Source organism: Oncorhynchus mykiss, chromosome 18 (genome assembly GCF_057628025.1).
Source record: "Oncorhynchus mykiss isolate SJ-2025 chromosome 18, ASM5762802v1, whole genome shotgun sequence".
Lineage (NCBI taxonomy): Eukaryota > Metazoa > Chordata > Actinopteri > Salmoniformes > Salmonidae > Oncorhynchus > Oncorhynchus mykiss.
Window position 1 is genome coordinate 30882226 of NC_143039.1, and position 23381 is coordinate 30905606.

The following is a 23381-nucleotide window of genomic DNA, read 5'->3' on the forward strand; positions in this document are numbered from 1 at the left end:
TTTCCAACAAGTCAGTTTGTCAAATTTCTGCCCTACTGGAGAAACAATGGCTCAGCCACGAAGTGGTAGGCCACACAAGCTCACAGTATGGAACTGCAGAGTGCTGAAGCGCATAGCCCATAAAAATTATGTCCTTGGGTGCAACACTCACTACCAAGTATCAAACTGCCTCTGGAAGCAACCTCTGCACAAGAACTGTTCATCTGGAGCTTCATGAAATAGATTTCCACTCAATCCTAAAATCACCATGCGCAATGCCAAGCGTCGGCTGGAGTAGTGTAAAGCTCGCTGCCATTGGACTCTGGAGCAGTGGAAACGTGTTCTCTGTAGTGATGAATCACGCTTCACCAACTGGCAGTTCAACAGACAAATCTGGGTTTGGCAGATTTCAGGAGAACCCTAGCAGCGCCAATGCATAGTGCCAACTGTAAAGTTTGGTGGTGGAGGAATAATGGTCTGGGGCTGTGTTATCATGGTTTGAGTTAGACCCTAGTTCTAGTGAAAGGAAATCTTAACGGTACAGCATACAATGACATTCTAGACGATTCTGTGCTTCCAACTTTATTTGAACAGTTTGGGGAAGGCCCTTTCCTGTTTCAGCAAGACAATGCCTCCATGCACAAAGCGAGGTCCATACAGAAATCGTTTGTCGAGATTGATGTGGAATAACTTGACTGGCCTGCACAGAGCCCTGACTTCAACCCCATCAAACACCTTTGGGATTAAGTGGAACGCCGACTGTGAACCAGGCCCAACCTCACTAATGTTCTTGTAGCTGAATGGAAGCACGTCCCCGCAGCAATGTTCCAACATCTAGTGGAAAGCCTTCCCAGAGGAGTGGGGGCTGTTATAGCATAACAAATGGGGACCAACTCCATATTAACGCCCATGATTTTGGAATAAGATGTTCGAGGAGCATGTGTCCAAATACTTTGCCATTTAGTGTATCTGCTTCATGTCTCAGGTAGCCTCAAGAGCGAGCATGGATAGAACGCAAGAATGTACTAATTTATAGTTAGATAAGTGATGACATCACTTGACCTTATTACCTTATTAGGCAATAATTTATTTGAAAAATGCCATTTCCATAATCATTTGTCGCAATAAAGTTAGACAAAATAAATATCCACCCCTGTCGAACAGATACAATTTGTGTTTATCTTTCAAAAAAAATATCCTATAGCTGTGTATTTTTTGTGTGACATTGAGTTTGCCTAAAACTCACTTGATTATGGTGATTGTGATTATGGTGTCGTAAAAATCTTAGCTAATGGTTAGCAATTAGCATGTTTGACATTTCTTTGGAAATACTACTATTATCGGCTAGCCTATTTCATCGGCATATGGTCCCAAGTTAGTGGCCACCTTATTATTTTCTTAAATAACGAGATATATCCGTTTTAATTTAGTTAAAAAAGAGACATGAACCTCTTCTCTAAAGTGTTTCCTAGATCGCTGACTAGTTGGTTAGCTTTCCGGTAAAAACAATTAGTGACCTGTTAACTTTTCATTGCATACCCTGCTGCTTCCCGTGGACTTGTAAAATGGGTTGTATGGATCCTGAATGCTGATTGGACGAGCAGCGTTCCAAGCCGTGCTATATTCGCAGACACAGGCACACCTTTGCCTGCTAACAGTTCCATCTGAATCCTTGCTCTTCCACTTCATGAGATCATGCTGCTGTCTAAATTATCTCTTGAATGTATCTCAACTCGCACGTTATTTCTCCTTGCTTCTAAGCTACCATTTGGTTTGTAACAGCGGGGGTTACTATAATGTTGCGTTCACGTGCTACTCGGCACTAAGAAACTCAGAAATGTCTGACTTACTAACTCATTGTAGAAAGATTAGTTTCCCAATTGGGAAGTAACAGATTCAACCAATAGGAAGCTCTACGCAAAAAAAGTGTCAGTTTTGCCTCTGAGGTTCCAGGTTTCTGAAAGCACGTGAACGCGGCATTTGCCTTGCTGTCTGACCTCGGAAAGGATGTTTCACTCTTGAATTGTGATTTCCCCTGTGCCAAAAACAAGTGATGTGTCCAGACGAGACATACATTTTTTTCTGAGCCAGGCGAAATCACGCATCAACATTATTATGGATATATCCAAGTAAATGCCAATAGAAAAAAAGCTAAAACAAACTAAAATGCGACTGACACGCACGTCTGTAGCATTGACAACCTGACCAATATGTTGGTAATTGTTTTATAAAGCAATAAGGCATGCGAGTCAGTGCTATTTAATAACTACATAATATATATCGTTCTATATAATGACTGCTTCGGCGTGAGGCAGAACAACGCCATGTACCTATGACTATATTCATTTTATAGCACTGCCGCGTATGCCTTATTGCTTAATTAAAACATACTTCCTCACCCACTTTTTGTGTGTGCTGCAACCAAATGTCTCATTAGTTTTACAGATGAATCATATGTTTTGAAATAGATTTATGATATCAAAAATAGATGATGGTTTTTAAATGATTGAATTGGAATTTCAGTTGACTTCTGGAATTTACTGTCTTAAAGGGGCAATCTGCAATTAGTAAAAAAAACAAAAAACTTTCAAATTAATTATACACTGACTGCACAAAACATTAGGAACACCTAAATTATACACATTTTCATGACATAGATTGACCAGACAAATCCAGGTGAAAGTTATGATCCCTTATTGATTTGACTTGTTAAATCCACTTTATTCAGTGTAGATGAAGGGGAGGAGACAGGATAAAGGATTTTTAAGCCTTGAGACATGGATTGTGTATGTGTGCAATTGAGGGTGACTGGGTGTAACAGTATAATTTTAGACCGTCCCCTCGCCCATACCCGGGCGCGAACCAGGGACCTTCTGCACACATCAACAGTCACCCTCGAAGCATCGTTACCCATCGCTCCACAAAAGCCGCGGCCCTTGCAGAGCAAGGGGAACTACTACTTCAAGGTCTCAGAGCAAGTGACGTCACTGATTGAAACGCTATTTAGCGCCCACGCTAACTAAGCTAGCCGTTTCACATCCGTTACACTCACCCCCCTTTTGACCTTCCTCCTTTTTCCGCAGCAACCAGTAATCCGGGTCAACAGCATCAATGTAACAGTACAAATTTAGACCGTCCCCTCGCCCATACCCGGGCGCGAACTAGGGACCTTCTGCACACATCAACAGTCACCCTCGAAGCATCGTTACCCATCGCTCCACAAAAGCCGCGGCCCTTGCAGAGCAAGGGGAACTAAGGGTCGATGCTTCGAGGGTGACTGTTGTTGATGTGTCTCAGAGCAAGTGACGTCACTGATTGAAACGCTATTTAGCGCCCACGCTAACTAAGCTAGCCGTTTCACATCCGTTACATGGGCAAGACAAAAGTTTTAAGTGCCTTTGAACTGGGTAGTAGGTTCCAGGGCTTTTCACGCTCAACAGTTTCCTGTGTGGACATCCAGCCAACTTGACACAACTGCGGTGGAATGCTTTCAACACCTTGTAGAGTTAATGCCCTTACGAATTGAGGCTGTTCTGAGGGCAAAGGGGGTGCAACTCAATATTATGAAAGTGTAACGGATGTGAAACTGCTAGCTAGTTAGCGGTGGTGTGCGCTAAATAGCGTTTCTATCGGTGACGTCACTTGCTCTGAGACCTTGAAGTAGTGGTTCCCCTTGCTCTGCAAGGGCCGCGGCTTTTGTGGAGTGATGGGTCGATGCTTCGAGGGTGACTGTTGTTGATGTGTGCAGAGGGTCCCTGGTTCGGGCGAGGGGACGGTCTAGTTATACTGTTACAAAAGCATTCCTAATGTTTTATACCCATTGAATCTTGAAGAATATAACTAACCCTAATATAATGCATCATAAGCTTACTTCAACTGTCGTACCCCATCAGACCCCATAAGCTTGTTTTACCACAGAGTTTCTAAATAATGTGATTGTTATCAAAACTATAGCCTTAAAACATGGTTAAAACTATCATTTTTAATGAGCCCCATCCCTCAGCTCTAAACCAAAACAATGACGGGGTGTCGGCTTTGTTATTGTTTGAACTGCAGATTGCCCCTTTTAATTGGAATTCGCCCCAACCCTGATGTGTAAAGACTGTATAACCTATACTCCTCATCTCCTTCCCTCCAGACTTCCTGCAGCTCTCTCCTGCTGTCTCTGAAGAGGAGGTTCTCCCTGGGCACTGTGTGCAGGAGCGGAGCCTTCGTCTAAGACAGGAGAACACTGAGCCCACACAGATTCAAGAGGAGGAAGTCGGGACCAGTCAGGAGGAAGAACCGCTTCAAGAACTCTTTGATACCAAATAATCCATATTCGCTCCTCCCTGTGTGACAAGTGAATGTGATCAGGAGGACCCACTTCAGTCCTTGATTCCTCCTCAAATCCAGACTGTGGAGAACGGAGTGTGTGACCCTAAACAAGTGAATCTCACACCTTTTGGTACTGTGACTCCGCTTAAGGCTCTCAGCATTCCCGGTGACCCTCCAAATAATCAAAACAATGCATCCAGCCACAGCACAGCCGAAAGCAGTGACTCCATAGGACTCGACAGCAGCCCAACATTAGATCCCAGCCCACCATTTGATCACAACTCACATTGGAGAAACACTGTTTCAAACCCAGCAACACAGCTATAAAAACTCTCCGGTGCTGTGACTGTGGTGAAACGTTTGCTCTAAAATCTGACCTGCAGATGCTTGTGACTCTCGCCAAGAAGAGACCCAGTGAATGCCAATTCTACCTGTAAACTGAAGGCCCATGTCAGACTGTGTCTCAATGGGAACCTGCACCTGCCCCTTTTGTGGCAAGACCTTCAAACTCAAAGTAGATCTTTCCAAGCACATGATGATTCACACAGGAGAGAAACGATTTAGCTGTAGTGTCTGTGGGAAAAGCTTCTATCAGAAGGGGCATCTATCAGAAGCGGCATTTATGGGTATTCTGAACGTTTTAATTATATGCTACGACATTTCCTGTTTCCTACTATTTGTTTTCTGTCAAATGTTATTCGCCGCTATATAGGTAGTGACCGTCAGTATTAACCACACTTATTTAACCCTTTTAGTGTTAGTTCCCTTTAGTTGGTACACTACATTTCGTATAATTCCTTTTATTGTTTTAGTTTAGCCTACCTTAATATGTTTCCTCTGTAAACTCTGTCACGTTCTTGTGGTTTTTACTGAGGGTCGCTAGTAATAGTGGATGTTATTTAATGAAGGCCTCGTATAAATCGGGAAAACAATAATGGAGTGCAGACCTAATCGTTATAGTTTGAACTTTACATGCAGCGCACGACTTAGTTCCATGATCAGTGCGGGCAATCAGGGTTAATTTATATCCTACTAATGTACACACCATAGTTTTATTTTATGCATAAAAGCTCTCCAACCCTATTTTTTTTTCCATTGAAGTAACCTAGGATTCATGAATACTTACTTTACCATAAATGTGTAATATCAGAGGGTTTTAATCTACCCATGGGATCTGAAACAGACAAATATTCCTTTGTTTTCATGGCTATCTTTCATTGATCTCCATATTCTGAACGCATTCTCCGTAGGCTAGATTAGTCCTCTGCTGATCAAATTCAAATTAAAAAGGTACACATTATTTAAAGGAATCGCTTTAGATACATGAACAGACATTTTTATTTAGAACACATTACATGATCAATTCAGTCTGCCACTCAGTGGGTGTGCTTTCTGGGGTTTAACAAAATGTATTCAGTGCACGCAAGGGAGCCACACCCACAAATATCATTGCTCACCTACATAAGGTTAGTCTGAATACCAACTACTGAGATGTGCATAGCAAAGGCCTACATTTTTTAGGTGAATCGGCCCCTAAGTGAATCAAGTTTGATTTGAATTATGTAATTATTAAACAGTACAGAGTACAGTAGGGCAGGGTTTGGACAACTCACACTCTGGTTCCAATTCTGTTTTCACATTATTAAAAACAGGGATTCCGGTTTGTTTTGGAACTTCTCTCAGGGTGATTAGAGAATCAAAATGATGTTATTGATACATTGAAAATACATACTTTCCAGATAATAGTGCCTTTCTTCTGTCCAAGACTATTTCTCATTCATTTTGACCTAATGCTGTTCATTCATGATATTGATTGAATCTTTTGGGAAGTAAATCACCAAGTCAGCCTTCTTCCACCTCAAAAACATATCACGACTGAGACACTCTCTTACTGACCCCACTGCTGAAATCCCCATTCACGCCTTTGTTTTATCCCGCCTGGACTACTGCAACACCATTTTCTACGGACTCCTTGCCAAAACACGGGACAGATTTCAAAACTCTGAACACCCGAGTCTGCTCCCCTGGCATTGGCCTCCCCATCATCCCCCTCATTCCAGGCTCTGCTTCATGGGTGACCATGCTGTTAGAAGTGCAGCCCCCCCCCACGTACACACATTCAAGTTCAAACAGGCTTCACTGTTGTAGCTTTTATTTCCTGTCTAGTTCACTTCAAATGATTAGTCTGTCCTTATGTTATGTTGTTTACTTTTATAAACTTGCTTTTTTTTAACTTGCTGATTCTCTCTTTATGCAACTAATCAGTTACATTACCAGCAAAAATATTGTAATCAGATACTTCTGAAAAACTGGATGACTTTTAAATTAAGAACTGTGGCGTGTCTCCACTCAACAGGTAGAAGTTACAAAATGTGCCTCAATCTTCTGTGATGGCCTTCCCCCACACAGGACACAGTCATGTTTCTCTCCATGTGTACTCTTAAGCCCATGATACAGTAGCAACATTACCTCAACAAATTCCAAGTGTATCATGGCCTTGAAGGCTCCAATGAAGATGTCAATGTGAAAAGAGACAAGTCAGGTGGTGGTCATCATGTTCAGAAAAAGTATTTAATGGCGCAAACAGTAGGCCTACTGGGAGATCGCTCTGCAAAGTCAGCAACCTCTTCAAGATACAACTGCTAAAATGGCAAATGGCTAAAAGGCAAATTATTCTTCTGAGTGACAAGAACAGTAATTCTGAATGAGACATACATGCATCATTATAGACGATGGGTGATATTTAACAATGAAGCACACAAAATGGTTTCTGGAAGAGACGGGCTACACAATTAACCACAAGTTCTGATCTCAGTGGAAAAATAGTTTCACACTTAATGAAAGTTACTGCCAATACAGAATGGAAAATGACAGGTTAAGCAGAACATCTTTGTTTCAAGGATCCAATTCCTTTGTTCCAAGGCATGTTTTGAATTGTTATATACTACTGCACGGTTGGAGCTAGGAACAAAAGCATTTTGCTACAATTGCAAGAACATCTGCTAAATATGTGTATGTGACCAATACAATTTGATTTGAATAGAGATCAGGCTTCAGGGCTACCAGAGTAAAGGTCAATCAAGTGTGTCCTCGGGTGAACCTTTAGGCTTTGAAGGTTGTTCTTCGCTGTGTGTTCTCTGATGACTATTCAATGCACTTCTGGCACTAAAGCATTTTCTACAGAAAACGTGTAATGTGTGAATGTCTCATACGCAGTGTCAAATAAAAGGCAGTTGTGAACGATTTGCCAGTTATGGTATTAATTTGGTTCCTCCCCTCTGTCTCCCCAGACTATTCAGATTGGAATGAGTGAACCATTTACAACAATCCTGACAGCAAAATAGTTTATTGCTCATCTGATTATCTTCATGTGCACTCATATACATATATACATTGTGCATATGAATATGACTGTCATATGTGACTGCCAGTAATTAAAGATCTGATTATCTTAAAGAACAATTATCTGATTTTCCTCGTGTGAATCCTCATATGCGCTGTCAGATTACCTTTATGACGAATATATTTGCCACAATAATGACAGTTACAAGATGTCTCTGTGTGATTCCTCATGTGATAACTTAGAGAAGTCTGCTGATTATAACATTTTCCACAGAACTGGCAGCGATATGGTTTCTCCCCTGTGTGAATCCTCCTGTGAATATTCAGATCCATACATTTATAAAAACATTTGCCACAATCGTGGCAGCGATGCGATTTCTTCTCTGTGTGCGACCTCCTATGATAATTCAGGGACCCAGTGTTAGAAAAATATTTGCCACATTCACCACAGCAATAAAGTTTCTCTCCTGTGCGATCCTTCAATGTGGTCAAGGAGGGTTCGAAACGGTCAGACTGAGTGAATATTTTGCCACAATTCACCCTTGTGTGAATCCTCATATGAGAATTCAGATATCCCCACTGAGCAAAACATTTGCCACATTCATCACAGCGAAACTGATTACCTCTGGAGTGTATCATGATCCTATGAGAATTCAGTTTTCCCATCTGAGTGAAACATTCACCACAATCACTGCAGCAAAATGATTTCTCTTCTGTGTGACGCCTCCTTTGCACTGGTGATTTCAGATCCATTGATTTTCTCCCCTTGGAGCTGATAAAGCTTTTTCTATTTTCTGTCGGTGTCCTCCTCGATTTGGGCTGGGGCCAAGAGCCACGGGTTGGCTTTGAATAATCCACTCCCTTAGGTTTTGTTCTGTCTTTGTACTCTTCACTTTGGGTTTGTGTGGACTGAGTTGAGTACTGATCATAATCACTTTTCACCCAGGCAGGAGTGAATACAGAGTCTTCCTCCTCCTGGATGATACTGAATTCCCCCTGTTCCTCTTTAATCTGTATGGGGTTCCAGTCATCTTGCCCCAGATCGGGGCTCCACCCTTGTTCAAAGTGCTGCTGCTCAGGGTGAAACTCCACCTCAGAGACAATGAACTGCTCAAAATCTGAAGGGAAAGACAAAAGAAGAGTTAGAATTCATAAGCTGATGAGATAAGGGGCCGTTGCATCTTATGTCAGGCAGCGCTTCATCCTCAACTGACAGTGTAGATACATTCTGACATAAAACAATGGGGTTCCTGTTGAAGTACAAGTTCAGCCTTTCACAATGTAATATTAGTTGGTTCTTCACCTTGAAAGTAGTCTATGGGCCAGGGGAGTCTTTAAACAGCCACTACGAATGTTGGCAAACTTCAGCCACAACTAGAAAAACATCTATGGAAGTGATAAGCAACTGTGCAATGTCAAATCAAATTAAGGCTGACCCCAATTAATGGACTGGTCGATTGTTTGGTCGTTAGGCTGTTGGTCGACCGAGATTGTTTTAGTCGAGCAGTAACAAATGTATATTTGCGCCAATCTCTGTGAACTAATCCATTGCGGCGGCCTAGACTAAAAGCCGATTTAAGCTTGATTCTAAAATGTGGTCGGAGGCTCCATATGGAGGGTGTGACAGAGGCATGCAGAGGCCAAATCAATCTCTGTACCGCATCGCCATGCGCCTCCCAAGTTTTGTAACAATGCGGAGGTCTCTGTATAGCTCCACATTGACATGATTGGTTGACAGTAGGTGGGGGCGGTACATCCTGTATAAACACAAACTCACGTCCTTTATCTCTGCACTGCTCTGGGAAACGCAAGAAGAATGAATGCCCTGACTTCTGCTGAGGCCATATCACCATAAATGATGCATGGCCAATGCATACGTCAGATTGAACATGCGCCCAGACCAGAATGCGCCCTCTCCTGCCAATTTGGGCACAGTCATTGTTTCATAGCTTAGTGTGAATAGTTTGCTTTTGATTGTTAGTGTATATCAATTCCCCATTACATACACTACCGGTCAAAAGTTTTAGAACACCTACTCGTTCAAAGGTTTTTCTTTATTTTTTACATTGTAGAATAATAGTGAAGACATCAAAACTATGAAATAACACATACGGAATCACGTAGTAACCAAATCAAAGTGTTAAATCAACTTAAAAATTGCTTTTCCAACCGTCTTGAAGGAGTTCCCACATATGTTGAGCACTTTTCCTTCACTCTGCGGTCTGACTCATCCCAAACCATCTCCATTTGGTTGAGGTCAGGGGATTGTGGAGGCCAGGTCATCTGATGCAGCACTCCATCACTCCCCTTCTTGGTCAAATAGCCCTTACACAGCCTGGAGGTGTGTTGGGTCATTGTCCTGTTGTCCTGTTGTCCTGTTGAAAAACAAATGATAGTCCCACTAAGCCCGAACCAGTTGGGATGGCGTATCGCTGCAGAATGCTGTGGTAGCCATGCTGGTTAAGTGTGAATTCTAAATAAATCACAGACAGTGTCACCAGCAAAGCACTCTCACACCATAACACCACCTCCTCCATGCTTTACGGTGGGAAATACACATGCGGAGATCATCCGTTCACCTACACAAAGACAGCGGTTGGAACCAAAAATCTCCAATTTGGACTCCAGACCAAAGGACACATTTCCACCGGTCTAATGTCCATTGCTCATGTTTCTTGGCCCAAGCAAGTCTCTTCTTATTGATGTGTTTTAGTAGTGGTTTCTTTGCAGCAATTTGACCATGAAAGCCTGATTCACACAGTCTCCTCTGAACAGTTGATGTTGAGATGTGTCTGTTACTTGAACACTGAAGCATTTATTTGGGCTGCAATTTCTAAGGCTGGTAACTCTAATGAACTTATCCTCTGCAGCAGAGGTAACTGTGTCTTCCAATCCTGTGGCGGTCCTCATGAGAGCCGGTTTCATCATAGCACTTGATGGTTTTTGCGACTGCACTTGAAGAAACTTTCCAAAGTTCTTGTAATGTTCCGTATTGACTGACCTGCACGTCTTAAAGTAATGCTGAACTGTCGTTTCTCTTTGCTTATTTGAGCTGTTCTTGCCATAATATGGCCGTAGCCCTATTTGGTAAAATACCATCTTCTATATACCACCCCTAGGAAAGGAAGGAAAGAAATTCCACAAATTAACTTTTAAGAAGGCTCACCTGTTAATTTAAATGCATTCCAGGTGACAAACCTCATGAATCCGGTTGAGAGAATGCCAAGAGTGTGCAAAGCTGCCATCAAGGCAAAGGGAGGCTACTTTGAAGAGTCTCAAATATAAAATATACTTTGATTTATTTAACACTTTTTTGGTTCCTACGTGATTCCTTGTGTTATTTCATTGTTCTGATGTCTTCACTATTATCCCACAATGTAGAAAATAGTAAAACATTAAGAAAAGCCCTTGAATGAGTAGGTGTTCTAAAACATTTGACCGGTAGTATATAAATCACCAATAGTACATTTACCATTAATTCTTATAATTACTCATCTACAAATGATTGTTACTTTGGTTATGGTCATTTATTTTAATGCATTTAATATTATTCATCCAGTCTTCCTGTTCTCATCATCAGAGTGGACACATTGTTTGCAGTGTGCAACCTACACTACACTTGTGAGAAACAAGTTTTGGTTTAATTCCATTTGAGTTCTGTCAATTTAGTGAGTCATTGTGTTTTATTTGGAGTGCTGCTGTCAATGTTGAGTAAGAATGCGCACGCTGAGAAGTAGTTCTGTAGGCTACCTGGCCTGCGAGCAAATGTAGGACATTTGGAGGTCTGATAGTATTTCTGATTGGCTTAATGCACCATCACTAATGACCTGTGGAGCTTCTCAAAGTAATGTTTTCTTCACCTCAAACAGCAAGCAAACAAAGTATGTTCTTACATCCATTGAGAATTACAAAATCTTCCAGCTCTCTTTCGATAACCAACTGGGAAAATGTCATGCTCTGATCCTGTGGAAACCTCATAAAAATAGGCTTCTTATTAGTGCTTGACTTGGACTGAAATAGGTTCCGGTACTCATTTTGGGTCATGATACTGCTTATATTTAGGTGCAGGAGCTCCACAATACTTTTGAGCTAATATTCTATAAGAGGAACAGGAGCTCAAGCAGTAGAACATTTGAGGTATTGGTACTCAGCTCTGGTGAGCTCCTGCCAAAGTCAAGCACTGCTTCTTATCCCTTGTGCAAATAGCCTACAGCTGTGTCTGTCCCGAGCTCACTATATTTTATACAATGTTACAAGTATGCTTGCACAAGCCTCCAGCTGGACCCAAGTTAATATAATGGTTCAAGTTTATTGCAGACAGGCAAAACGTAGCCAGTGTAATTAATTTCATATTTATTTTTTAAATCAGGGTATTTTCAACCTGTAGGCTGCAATAGTTTTTCTTTGTTGGCTTTATGTAGGCTATTTTTACATAGTTGGCAATGGAAGTTACTTTTTAGGTTTATCATTTTCATTTAGATAGAATTTAGTTGTCATGTAGTTAATGATTAAGATATGAAGATGTTATTTTAAATTCAATTAAACGGTTTCATGAAAATGTGCATATCAAAAACATAACTGGCACGCAGATCCGCAGAAATGGTAAGATACATTGGCAGTCCACATGAGAAAGGTTGCCAACTCCTTGTGTAGCCTATTACCAACAACTTCAAGAGAGTTATGGCAAAATCTGCAAAAGCCAGCAGGAGCTGACAGGGAATAGTTGCGTCAGGTTAAAGTTTTTTCTTCTGGTTATCTAGATCTCTGACACCCTCTTGGGGCATCAAACTGTGAGCTTAAAGCAACCGTTGACTTTATTAAAACACATGGGGTGTGTCTATATATAGAAAAATATATACTTTTAAAAATGTTGAGCAATGATTTGTCAAAAAACATAACTTTTGGTCAACCAAGATTTTTTTTGTCAGGGACAGCCCTAAATCAAATAATTGTGTTGATTTCAGTTGATTTGGCTATTAACTGGAAAGGTGCTTTAATAAGACAGGCATATTCTGCCCGATATTTGCCTCTATCCCTTTAAGTTAGTAAGGAGGAAACTGGCACCTTTTGCAGCCTGAATGGAGGATGTTTAATGTAAATCACTGGTAGCAGGGAAATTAGTGTGTTAGCCAAAGTACAATGTCTATTCAAACGATAGCGGGAACGTCAAAAGACAGAAACAGCGATTACTAGCGGCTGTTCAGGCTAGAAATGATGCAGAGGCAGGCTGCTAGTGGAGTCATGGCAGAGGGGAAGAGGTGAAGTGAGAGGTTTTACTCCACCCCAAATCTGTCAAAATTAAGCAGGTCATTAATTATTAAGTGAGGAGTTTTTGCATGGGGGGAAATTAGTGTTGAATTTAGTCAATATAAAAATGTTTTGCCATTTTGATAAATTAGGCTTTTTTGATCTAATGGAAGTTTTCGTAACACTTAGGTTATTACAAGTGTACCACAGGAGGCTGGTGAGGGGAGGACGGCTAATAATAATGGCTGGAGGGGAGTAAATAGAATGATATCAAACATATCTTGATCGTTTTCCATTGATTACTAGGAGCCAGTCCTCCCAAAGTATGGTGCTACTGATATAAATATGATGCACAGACATCCTGGTAAATTTGAGGAAAAACATTTTATATCGTAGTTGTCCCTGTTGAAATTGGAGACTTCAATGCATATTCTGAGGATAGCATAGCATCTCATTCTCCATTGAATGCAGTCCGTTGACTTCAAACCCCCTCGTCAAATATTCCAAAAAGTATTAAAAATAACGAGATATATCTACTAATCCAAAGAGAGGAACAGCCAGGCGCTTGACAGCCCGCCGTTCTGCTCTGTGGACATCAAATCCAAATGTTAGGGAGAAGACAAGCATCTCCTCATACAGTTTATATGGGGCGTTTTCATTACGGAAACCGTTCACCGTTCTAAAAACCAAATGGAAGCAAACAGAGCAAACGAGAGTTTCTAATTGAAAAATTCTGGTAGGTCCCTCCCCATTTAATTCGCTTCTGTTTAATAACTGTTTTGCAACAGAATAGCGCGTAATGAAGATTCGTATTTGGTGTGGTTTATCGCCGGTTGGCATCCAACGTCATGGTGCATTACCGCCATCTACTGCACTGGAGAAACTAAAACCTATCTGCCAGCTCCGTTGCTCTTAAAAAATATATATATTTTAGACTATATCTAATGACGTTCTACGCAATATACGCGTTAAACTAATTTCCTGTATCCCTTCCTCCCTCATTCGAGATCTCTGCCTCTCTTCCCCTCTGATTCTGCAATACATGGTCTGTGTCAGTCATAAACCCCGCCTTTTCTACAATTTGTATTCTTAAAATCTGATTTTAAACCTAACCCTAAACACAATGCTAACCTTATACATAACCTTTAATACCAAAAACAAATGTTTGTTTTCATTACATTTTACGATAGAGCCGAGTATGGCTGTGGTAACTAGTGACAACCCCTGGTCATGTGTAACTGCAACTCAACATGGCTGCCGAGTTTGCTAGCTGTAGGCACATCAAAGGTTTTATAGCCACGTTACCTAGGCTAGCTTCCTGCTGCATTGAATTAAATTCCCAACATTGCAAATGTTTATAAAATGAATACGGAGAAAGTAACAAACCTGCTCTATACAACTTTATCTCAGGTTTCAGGATGACGTCAAGCAGCCCCTGTAGACGGCCGTTGTCCTCTTTCGATAGATTAACGTTGTCCTGGTACTCTGATATCGTTTTTGCAACGGCTCTGAATATCTCATCTGCAGCGCCTGTACATCGTTGATTAAAAATCATTCTCAACAACTCCAATTTAGACATTTTGTCCCCAGAGAATGCCAATGGCTGGCTAGCGTGTGTTGTGTTCCGTCACCGGTGAAGCCAACAGTAATGAAGAACTTCCGGGGCAAGTTTTTTTTTATCCTTCAAAGTAAGAGTAATGTAACATGAAACTGTAAAATGAATAACCAAGGCAAAAATTATATTATACTAGTTATAAAACACATGGATCGCTTGAAGTAATTGTGATATGTTTTTTTAAAAACAGGGTTCCCACTCTTTTCAAGAAATCATTCAATAACTTTTCCATAAAATGTTTTATCATAACTTCAAAAGGAAGAAAGTACTCAATAGTGGGTAAAAAGTGACCATCCAAAGTACAAACTTATTTTTATGCTCTCTAGAGAACAAGATGTTACTTAGTTTTCAGTACTAATTTTAGGTCAATAAAGTTTTTCTGCAATACAATGAAGGCAGACTGAAGTTCAGATAGAGCCTGGTCAACAGGGGGAGGCAATAGCATACACAACAGTATCATTGGCATACAAGTGCAGGTTACAATTTTTTACAAACAATTTGATATTGTTAATATAAAAAGTACAGGACCCAGAATCAACCCGAAGGACACCTTTTCCTAATATCCAGAAAACCTGATTTAACACCATCAGGAGATATACATTAAGTTATATCTGTCAAGTAACTTTTAAACCAGTTACATGCAGCCTGGTCTAGGTCAATTGAAAGCCTCTGTATTAGCAGTGAGTGATTAACAGTACTGAAAGCCTTTGACAGGTTAATGAAGAGGGAAGCACAATGTTGCCTTTCATCTATACAGCTAACCACATCATTTATAACTAGGGATGGAGCAGAGATAGGGCTATGACCTGGTCTAAAACCCGACTGATGTACATTTAGAAAACATTTCAAAGATAAAGTTCTTAGCTGAGAATTAATCAAGTATTCTAATATTTTAGCAAGGCAAGAAAGTTTAGAAATAGGCCAATAAGTATTTAGGTCACAAGGGTCACCATCTTAGTGAAGGGGGAGTACATGGGCCGCCTTCCAAACTTTAGGGGTAGTACCAGATATATAATCGTCAGGTTAAAAATATGGGTTAATAATACAGCAATCAGGGGGGCAGTGAGCTGCAGCAAAAATGTATCAAGAATATCAGTCACAGGTTGTTTTTTTTTAAACATCAATGTTAAGAAAAGGCATCTAGCACGTCACAGATAGTAAATTGTTGAAATGAAAACAAAAAGATTCACTAGAAGTTGACAGGTTAACCATCGTGTCAGCTAGAGGCTGTAGTGGACTAAATTGCCAGTCCACTACAGAGTCAGTTTTCCTTGAATTGGCCCAGGTCCGACTTCTAATCTGAAAGAGCTAAACTGAAAGCCAAGGGTTGGATCTATCTTTGACTTTGAATAGTTTAAAAAGGTGTGTGTGTGTGTATCTGCCAGAGGAGTACAGTTGCAAGAAAAAGTATGAGAACCCTTTGGAATTACCTGGATCTTCCTCTAAGTCACAACAGTAGACAAACACAATGTGCTTAAACTAATAACACAAATTGTATTTTTTCTTGTCTATATTGAATATATTATTCTAAACATTCACGGTATAAGTTGGAAAAAGTATGTGAACCACTAGGCTAATGACTTCTCCAAAAGCTAATTGGAGTCAGGACTCAGCTAGTCCAATCAATGAGACGAGATTTGAGATGTTGGTTAAAGCTGCCCTGAAATAAATAAAATACTCACAAAATGTGAGTTTGCTATTCACATGAAGCGTTGCCTGATGTGAACCATGCCTCAAACAAAAGAGATCTCAGAAGACCTAAGATTATGAAATATTTGCCAGTCATAGTAGCATGTGGTTCCTCACCTCGGTCTCCTCATATTCTAACAATTAGAGAAACATTTACAACAATCCTGACAGCAATATACTTTAAAAATGGCTCATGTGATTATCGCCAGTGGTGAAAGATCTGCTACTATAGCGACAAGGTGATTTTCCTCGTGTGAATCCTCATATGCGCTGTCAGATTACCTTTATGACGAAAATATTTGCCACAATAATGACAGCTGTAAGATTTCTCTGTGTGAATCCTAATGTGAGACCTCAAATTACTAGGACGAGCAAAACATTTGCCACAGACCTGGCAGCAAAGCGGTTTTTCCCCTGTGTGAATCCTCATATGAAGTGTCAGATCACCAACTCGAAAGAAACATTTGCCACAATCATGACAGCGATGAGGTTTCTCCCCTGTGTGCGTCTTTCTGTGATAGTTCAGATACCCAACTTGAGTAAAACATTTGCCACATTCACCACAGCGATGCTGTTTCTCTGCTGTGTGAGCCTTCCTATGAGCATCCAGTTCTCCCATCTCAGTGAAACGTTCCCCACAATCACTACAGCAAAATGGTTGCACTTCTGTGTGTCTCCTTTCCACTGGTGATTTCAGATCCATGGATTTTCTACCCTTTGAGCTTTGTCCTTTTTCTGTCCATGAATCATCTTCCTTAGGTTCTCTTTTGATCTGTTCAGTCGAGTCCATTCTGTCTTTTTCACTTTGGGTTTGTGAGGACTGAGTTGAGTACTGATCATAGTCACTTTTCACCCAGGCAGGAGTGAATACAGTGTCTTCCTCCTCCTGGATGATACTGAATTCCCCCTGTTCCTCTTTAATCTGTATGGGGTTCCAGTCATCTTTCCCCAGACTGGGGATCCACTCCTGCTTACAATGCTGCTGCTCGGGGGGAAACTCCACTTCAGAGACAAAGAACTGCTGAAAATCTGAAGGGAAGGAGAAAGGATGAGTTAGAACTGAAATGCTGATTAGCTGGTTTTAGCAACGCTAGTATTTACACACCAGCAAGTCTAGGAATTAGATGAAAATAAATAAATAGAAGTCTGCCAGAGGACAACATTTTTTTAAAAATTCAATTTAAACATACTCTGCCGATTGTCTGTAGGCTTGACCCTTATGCATCTAATAGAACATAAATTAAACAGACTTTCCAAGAATGAGTCTGTTGTAGACACACTTCCTCTTCACTTAACTCGTGTAAAAATAAAAGTCCTTTACCTGCACCATACCTGCACAAAAAAAGCAAGAACTTGTGGGGAACCTTTATTTTGACATGAGGTAAGCAGAGAGGAACTGACCTCGCTGAGGTACTGCATCGGTCTACAACAGATCTATGTTTGGAAATTCTGTTTAATTATACAGTACCAGTCAAAAGTTTGGACACACCTACTCATTCCAGAGTTTTTCTTAATCGTTTACTATTTTCTACATTGCAGAATAATTGTGGAGACATCAAAACTATGAAATAACATATGGAATCATGTAGGAACCAAAACAGTGTTAAACATGAGGTAGTCACCTGGAATGCATTTAAATGAACTTCTTATGGGCAGGTGGGACGGTAGTGTAGAGCGCAAGATTCAAACGACAGTATTATAAATATTTAAATTTCATAAAATCACAAGTGTAATACATCAAAATAAAGCTTAACTTCTTGTTAATCCAGCCGCTGTGTCAGATTTCAAAAAGGCTTTACAGCGAAAGCAAACCATGTGATTATCTGAGGACAGCACCCCGCATACAAAGACAATGGAGTGGAAACACTACAGCCGAAATGGGAGCCACCTAGAAAACTGCAATTTCCGGCTCATTTTTCCAAAAACTGCAGTTCCTAGGGCTTCCACTGATGTCAACAACCTGGGAGGACCTGTGATAGCCATTGAAAATAGGGGTAGACTGATGTTTTTTTTTGGGGGGGGGGGGGATTATACTGTGTTATACTCACAGACATAATTTTAACAGTTTTAGAAACTTTAGATTGTTTTCTATCCAAATTACATGCATATCCTAGCTTCAGGCAGTTTACTTTGGGCACGCTTTTCATCCGGACGTCAAAATACTGCCCCCTACCCAAGAAAGGTTAACAGGTGTGCCTTGTTAAGTTAAGATGGAAAGAAATTCCACAAGTTAATGCATTTGAGCCAATCAGTTGTGTTGTGACAAGGTAGAGCTGGTATACAGAAGATAGCCATATTTGGTAAAAGACCAAGTCCATAATATGGGAAGAACAGCTCAAATAAGCAAAGCGAAATGACAGCCCATCATTACTTTAAGACATGCAGGTCAGTCAATATGGAACATTTCAAGAAGTATAAAAGTGCAGACTCAGAAAACGTCAAGCGCTATGATGAAACTGGCTCTCATGAGGACCGCCACAGGAAAGGAAGACTCAGAGTTAACTCTGCTGCAGTTACCAGCCTCAGAAATTGCAGCCCAAATACATGCTTCAGAGTTCAAGTAACTGACACATCTCAAAATCAACTGTTTAGAGTAGACTGCGTGAATCAGACCTTCATGGTCAAATTGCTGCAAAGAAACCACTACTAAAGGACACCAATAAGAACAAGAGACTAGCGTGGGCCAAGACACACAATCCATGGACATTAAACCGGTGGAAATCTGTCATTTGGTCTCATGAGTCCAAATTTGAGATTTTTGGTTCCAACCGCCGTGTCTTTGTGAGACGCAAAGTAGTTGAACGGATGATCTCCACATGTGTGGTTCCCACCTTGAGGGCATGGAGGAGGTGTGATGTTGTGGGGGTACTTTGCTGGTGACACTGTCAGTGATTTAAAAGTAGTCCATCCTTAACCAGCATGATTACCACAGCATTCAGCAGCAATAGGCCATCCCACACCCCCAGGCTGTGTAAGGGCTATTTGACCAAGAAGAAGAGTGATGGAGTGCTGCATCAGATAACCTGAATGCCATGCCAAGGGTGTGCAAAGCTGTCATCAAGGCAAAGGGTGGCTACTTTGAAGAATCTCAAAATAAGAATCTTGAAACTACATTTCGATTTGTTTAACACTTTTTTGGGGTTACTACATGACTCCATATGTGTTATTTCACAGTTTGGATGTCTTCACTATTATTCAGCAATGTAGAAAATAGTGAAAAATAAAGAAAAACCCTTGAATGAATAGGTGTGTCCAAACTTTAGACTGGTACTGTACATTCCATTAAATAAAAATCAATTTATTCCTCCATGCATAAGGACCAAGCCTACAGACAAGTGACAGAAAAAGTAGAAGTTGAATTTTATTTCATTTATGGCTTCTGGTGGACTACTCAGCTTTTTAGCAAGTTAATTTCCATCAACGTGTAAATACTAGCGCTGCTAGCACAGCTACACACTGATTAGATAGCGCATATAAGCACCTATCTGACATAACAGGGTCTAGGATAGGATAGCCCATGATTTTCTTTACAAGATAGCCCATAGGAGAGTTCAGGATTTTGCACTTATGTGTACTGTTGTCGATTGACCAAAACAGTTGTTGAAGTGTAGATTAATGGGCAATCATTTTACCAGCAGTCGCAATCTGACTTGACTGATTATAATGGAAACAGTATAGCTCAATACTGGTATAAACACCACCAATGGTCCATAAAAAAATTTAAAAAACTCTGATCAGCTGCTCGATTAAGTTCTGGATCCATACATGTTAATTAAGAGAAAATATGAAGATGCTAGAACGAGGAGCGGATCATTTATTCTATTCAGATGTAAAATTATTGATATCGACTGGATTTGTGACGCAAATTCTTTAATTTCTCTCGCTATATGAAACCTGCAGTATTGATCGTAGAGTTAGAATCCTAGAGCGGACAAAGCCCAAACCCCCGATCAAACCCCGGTTCAAACTACAGACATTTCCAGTCAAATATCAGGAAGGAGGTTTGCCTGACGACTCATCCTGAATTTAATTCCACTGCTCTATCGACAGCGCCATACATTCAGTCAAACTGTCACCAGGAGCGATCAGCCCACGAAGTTGGAAATCCCAAACAGTTGACTACATTAAAATGACGGAAGCCCTCAAAAGTGTTGCCCATGCTAATAGGGCCTTTCAGCCACAATCATTCTTTATGATCCAGACTCATCGTGGAGGAGAAATGTTAGTGGGCTTGGACTTGGCCGAAACGATGTGGATGAGTAGTCAGGCTAGCGGGAGGTAGGATGCTGCTGATTAACAGCAGTCTACACTTGAGGGGCTGTAGTGCACAAGGCCCACAAACAGCTGCCACAGTGGGTCTGCAATTGTATGCTGCAGGCAGCATTATTCAATTAAATACATCCGGAGTGAGAATAACAGATTTCTGTTTATAGTCAAATAAATTCATTATTGTATTTAGTTCAAACTATGTAAAGACATTCAAACATTGTTTAGCATTATGATTCCATTATTTGTATGCATCAGTTTCAAGACAGGACTTTTCATTGGAAGGTCGAACATCCTATATCACCATCTTTACCCATCGGTCATAGTGTAACAGTATAACTTTAGACCGTCCCCTCGCCCATACCCGGGCGCGAACCAAATCAACAACAGTCACCCACGAAGCATCGTTACCCATCGCTCCACAAAAGCCGCGGCCCTTGCAGAGCAAGGGGAACCACTACTTCAAGGTCTCAGAGCAAGTGACGTCACCGATTGAAACGCTATTTAGCGCGCACCGCTAACTAAGCTAGCCGTTTCACATCCGTTACAATAGCGCTAGCGGCCCATTGGCAGCTTGCAAGTCATAGTTCATGGTTCCCACCCCAATTGCAATATGTCCCATTTTCATCACTTTTAAAAAACATCACACAAACTTTTCCACAACTTGAACATCTCGGCTTTTCCCCTTCAGCAGACACTTGAAACATGTCCAAAAGCTTGACAATGATCACAGTGCATTGGTCTTGGAACAAACACTCTGACTGTAGTTTATATTTCCCAACTGCATTTGAGTAGGGAGAGACTCCACATATAAAAAAAATATTAAAAAGAATGGAGGATACTCGTCTCTTTTTCTTCATTCACCACACGATTCATCCGACGAGCATCAATCACTCTAGGAATATTTTTCATCTGTGCAACATCGACTCCCCACGAACCGCCAGATATTACCCCCTTCGGTGTCTCTTCGGGAACAGGACACTTCAAACTTCTAAAAATTGGGTGAGATGCAACCCACTTTCCTTCTTATCCTCAGAATAAAAAAATAATAATCTAAACAAGCCTGCCTCCCGTGATCCTCATAGCCTTCAATTTACCCACAGCACTCTCTCCACCAGTTTGGTTATATCAAATGGATTCGTCAAAATTGATAATCCAAATCAGCTGCTCCTCATTAACAAAACATACTCCTACAAGATAAAGGACATTCTCATCACTGTTTGCAACTTTGGTCCGTTTTCTATTCTTTTGGACAATATTCCAATTCTCCTTGAGTCCCCCGCCATTATATTCACGCTCCACATCAGCGTTTGCTTCTGCCATCTTTTCGCTGTCAGGGTGAACAGTTACTTCAGGAACACCCTTCAAAAACAACTAGTCGGCCATAGTTATGACAGCTACGCAAAAAGTTGGCATTAACTACCTTGATCTACGTGCGTGTGGGTGGAGTTGGATTTTGTCTTTAGGAGATCTTATACATTTTGATCTATGAGATAATATCCGTCAGTTAACATTACATTTGAATTCTTTGTGCTTGTATTTATTAAATGAACGCTTCAAACTTCACAAAATGTTACATTAGCTGATGAAGATTTTCTCAAAACGTATAAAATCTCTTAAAGTACTTTACACCACTGCCATTACTATTGTTCTCTATTGGGAGTACGAGTACAGCGCTACAAGTTGACCATTACTTGGTTTACAATGATTCACGTTAGCTCAAAGGCTGACAACAGCCCGTTACAAATTGGTAGCCAACCTTCGTCATCGTGAGTGTCGTCAGCATCATCTTCATTGTCCGCGGGGGAATTGCCCGAAATACTGTTATTTATCGGTGAGCCGCTGCTGACAGGCGTCTGACCTTCTTTGCAACTCACCGACCCGTAACTCGACTCAGCCAGGCTGAGTTGCTTCTGTAGTATTTTGATTTGCTCTTTGCTTTGAGAGACTTCTGCACGTAATGCTCCACAACAATCTTCTACTAATTTACAAATCTCTGTAACCGCAGCGGAGGCTAGTATGTCCATGATGACAGAGTGTATCCGTTGATGCAAAACACGCATTTCCGACATTTTAAACCCTTTGCTTTTGTGAAACCGGTGACAAATACTACTATGAAGATTAAAAACGTCCAACAAAGTTATTTTTTGCCAGCTTGTTCAAGAAATAGTCATATTTGTAAGAATGTCTGGTTTAATGTCATCAATATTCCGCCATCATTGATAACTGTGTCCTTCCTTACGACCACATCCGGGTCGAGTTAAGATGGCTAGAAAGCGCCACCTACCGCGTGGAGACTAGAATGCGCATTACCCTGAGAACTCCTTGAGCGCTTAACGTTGTATTTGGGGCATTCTCATACTGTGGGAGTTATTCCTATGCTTTGTAGAATCATTGTTTAGTATTGAGAAAACCATAGTGTTTATCATGCTATCAACTTGAAGAAAGGATCTAGCACTGGAGTAGTCTTAACCTCAGACAAACTATGTGAGTTTGTTTTAGTCTCAAGATTATGTGCAAAGCAAAATGCAGAAATCCCAGAGAAGCATAGGCAAAACCTGCACAATTCCTTCAGAGGCCCAAATTCCTGTGCGATTCCTGTGGGTCTTTCCTTGTTTTCCTAGTTAACCATCCTAATATCCATTCATCATTCATCCTAATATCCATTCATCATCCTAATATCCATTCATCATTCATCCTACAATATCCTTTCATGTATCAAACTGCAATAATAAAACTGTTTTAATGGCAACCACCACGATAGCCCCAACTCAAACCAGAAATCAGTTACATTAAGATACAGTCCTTTACCACCACAACTCTGATCATTTTTGTTTTACAATGAGCCATGACTAGAATACAGTAAAACAGTATGTCAACACTATTAAAGTGACCCTTGTTCAATGACTCTATGTACATAGGGTGA

The 23381-nt window shown here is 40.8% G+C and overlaps 2 protein-coding genes across 3 annotated transcripts; both read right to left on the bottom strand.

Annotated features, from left to right (window-relative positions):
• Positions 1-6853: 6853 nt before the first annotated feature.
• LOC110495846 (uncharacterized) lies at positions 6854-14570 on the bottom strand. Of its 2 annotated transcripts, XM_036952287.2 has the most exons (3): positions 14272-14546; positions 9809-9997; positions 6854-8756 (listed from the first exon to the last, which is right to left on the bottom strand). In XM_036952287.2, exons 2-3 carry the CDS (start codon positions 9828-9830, stop codon positions 7759-7761), a joined length of 1020 nt encoding a protein of 339 aa, XP_036808182.2. In that variant the 5' UTR covers positions 9831-9997; positions 14272-14546; the 3' UTR covers positions 6854-7758. The 2 variants fall into 2 exon arrangements, with proteins under 2 accessions (XP_036808182.2, XP_090064241.1); XM_090208115.1 differs by lacking the exon at positions 9809-9997 and having other exon boundaries at positions 14272-14570.
• Positions 14571-14724: 154 nt separating this feature from the next.
• LOC149975467 (uncharacterized) lies at positions 14725-22683 on the bottom strand. Its single transcript, XM_021571318.3, has 2 exons — positions 22215-22683; positions 14725-17218 (listed from the first exon to the last, which is right to left on the bottom strand). Exons 1-2 carry the CDS (start codon positions 22525-22527, stop codon positions 16416-16418), a joined length of 1116 nt encoding a protein of 371 aa, XP_021426993.3. The 5' UTR covers positions 22528-22683; the 3' UTR covers positions 14725-16415.
• Between the last annotated feature and the right edge of the window lie 698 nt (positions 22684-23381).